General features: G+C 41.9%; 1 protein-coding gene across 1 annotated transcript; it reads right to left on the bottom strand.

Moving 5' to 3' along the window:
* Positions 1–96: 96 nt before the first annotated feature.
* On the bottom strand, positions 97–477 carry PPTG_21412 (hypothetical protein; the record flags this gene model as incomplete). Its single annotated transcript, XM_008897422.1, has 1 exon — positions 97–477. The coding sequence occupies one exon, from the start codon at positions 475–477 to the stop codon at positions 97–99; it is 381 nt and encodes a 126-aa protein (XP_008895670.1).
* Between the last annotated feature and the right edge of the window lie 2,198 nt (positions 478–2,675).

The following is a 2,675-nucleotide window of genomic DNA, read 5'->3' as shown; positions in this document are numbered from 1 at the left end:
TGACTTGCAAACGAGAGGTTTTCACACAGAACGGTAAGACTGAAATTGTTCAATTTATTGTTCTGGTTACGTTCTCCTCCGCAGTAGAGTTCTTTTTCAATGACGGGGGCTCTTGTTTTTCTGCGTCGCTTCTTCTCCCTTCCAAGCGTAGGAGTCAGTCTGGATAGACCTGGTTTCTTGCGGTACGATCTTCGATGCGCTAAGTGTCAAGTTTTGGATTGAGCCCACCGTTGTCAGGGTAACGTTTTCCCTGGAAAGGCTTCTTATTTCATGACTTTGTCCGCTTGAGTGCCGCTTTATTTCGATGTGGACTTGGCGATCATTGGCATCTTCCACGAAGTGGGTTATATCGTACTTGGCAGCGAGATCTATAGCTTCCTTCAACGTCGGCGGGTTCGCAAGCATGTAACTGCGATTACCACTGGGATCGATGGTGGGTGTTAGGCTACCAGAGAGAAAAATCTTAATTAGCGACATGAACAGAGAATGCGACCTCCGCTGATAGAAGATATAGAAGGAAAAATCGAGATTCGTGGTGGAGAGCTATTTCGTAATCTTCCAATAGCCGAAAGAATTCGGTTATTATGTTGGTTCTCTACATTCTTCCAATTGCGGCTTCGTTTCTTCAGCCAGGTTTGGATGGGCATGCAAGTATCTTCATCAATACCCATCTAGCAGTTGACCATCTGGTTCAGAAGATCGCGCAGGGGAGACGATTTCCACGTCACCTTTGACCAGCGGTGACATAGCCGCCACAGCTTAGATTACTTCCTCCAGAATACAGTTGAGTATCACTATTTCTGCGCCGAAACGCGTGGAGATCGGCAACTTGGCACCACATTGAACAACCATTCGGTCGTAATGCATGATTCCAAGCTCACCGTATCACCCATCCATAAATCTGGCCGTTCACATACCAATTAGCTAAACGTTGGCTTAAGCTGTAGCCTTATTAAAATTCTGACCTGACTTGCCAGTTAGCTACTCTTGTACTGCATTTCTCGATTGGTCGTGTCGCCATTGACGGCGGATTGCCCTAGCAAGAGGTTGCATTTTATTCTAATTTTAATATAGCGGTGCCGACAGCAGCACCTTGCAACACATCGTGACTTCAAAGGTGGATGGCTTCGATGTCAACAGCCATGAGATCGTACACCATTCATACCACAACGTGATGCACACCGTCACTGGTCTTTATATACCGCTCGTCACTGTTCACTGAGTCCCCGGAGACCGAGGTCACGAGCCATCTGACTACATGAATAAGAGTAACCATAGTTGGATGGTACCAATGTGACTGGTACCGATGTGACTTATATTGGATCTGGTATACTGTAAAAAAAAAAATTGCTGCCAGGGCGACAGTGAATTTTGGTAAAGTTTGTGTAAAAAAAAAATTGCTGCCAGGGCGACAGTGAATTTTGGTAAAGTTAAGTCAATTACAAAAACTCATTTAGGTATGTAAGTGAGCCCATTTGGTGACATCCGTCTCGCAGAGGTTGGAGGTCCTCTTTTAGAGTGTATATTTCAGGAGGATGCATTAGCATTGTTTTCATGCATTTCAGTTTTTTTAAAGTACTTTCTTTTTGAACGGCATTTTTGCTGAAAAATGCTTTGTTAATGAAACAAGGGTTCTTAGTAATGCAACTTTTGAGGTTTTCACAATATTTGAAGGACGAGAGCTGAGAGGACACAACCGTTACTAAGGCGCAAATGTTTTTTGTTTGTTTGCTGGTGTTGTTTTTGTTTGTTGGCAAACAGACGATGCACTCATGCTGCGGCTCGCTCTGTATCCATAAATCTAAGAAATTTTTCCTTGTGTTGCGATTACGGTAATATTCACCACACCGGTGAGCTTTCATTGCTTTGAAAAAGCTGATGCTCAGTCTGGATTTCGATAAAAAAAAGAGGTTTTCGTAACAAATCCTCGCTAACCATGTCCACGATGCATCAGAGTTAAGTCGAGGGAAATTTAACAGGATAATATCTAACAGGACAGGACTCCAATGTAGAACGGTCTATAGGACGGTAGTGAACCCTGTCCTCAGGGTAACTGAGCAAACGCTGTCATTCTCTCACTTGCACCTCTATATAAAGTATCTGAAGAAGGCAGGCAATGACCAAAAGATACCACATTATCTAGTTGTCGTAATGACACAATTTTGGGACCTCGGCAAGGTCGTGACCGTTAATTTGGCTTCAACTAACCAACTAACTAACTAAATTACTTACTAACTACATAACTAACTAACTAACTAACTAACTAACTAACTAACTAACTAACTAACTAACTAACTAACTAACTAACTAACTAACTAACTAACTAACTAACTAATTAATTAATTAACATCATTGATCAGTCCCGTTTCTCGAATGTAAATGAACTGTACATAACGCAGTACGACTCTTTGTGCCTCAACTGCACACACTCTATTTAATGGAGTTTATAAAAAATGCAAAATAAGAAGACACAGGTTATCATTTTTGCAATAAATGGTAATACTGTAGTTGTTCTAGTTTCGCTTAATAGCTAATTTGGGGAGTTTACACTACCCGGTTCCGGTATACCTTAAATTCGTTAAGTTCGCACTATTCCGGAAATCGACAGAAAAGAGGCAAAATATACTTCCCGCTGTGTTGGCACTTGGTATGACCCGAAATAGCTCCGTGATAAA

Source organism: Phytophthora parasitica (genome assembly GCF_000247585.1).
Source record: "Phytophthora parasitica INRA-310 unplaced genomic scaffold supercont2.5, whole genome shotgun sequence".
In the NCBI taxonomy this organism is placed as follows: domain Eukaryota; phylum Oomycota; class Peronosporomycetes; order Peronosporales; family Peronosporaceae; genus Phytophthora; species Phytophthora nicotianae.
Note: the sequence above shows the minus strand (reverse complement) of the source record. Positions and strands in the feature narration are given on the sequence as shown.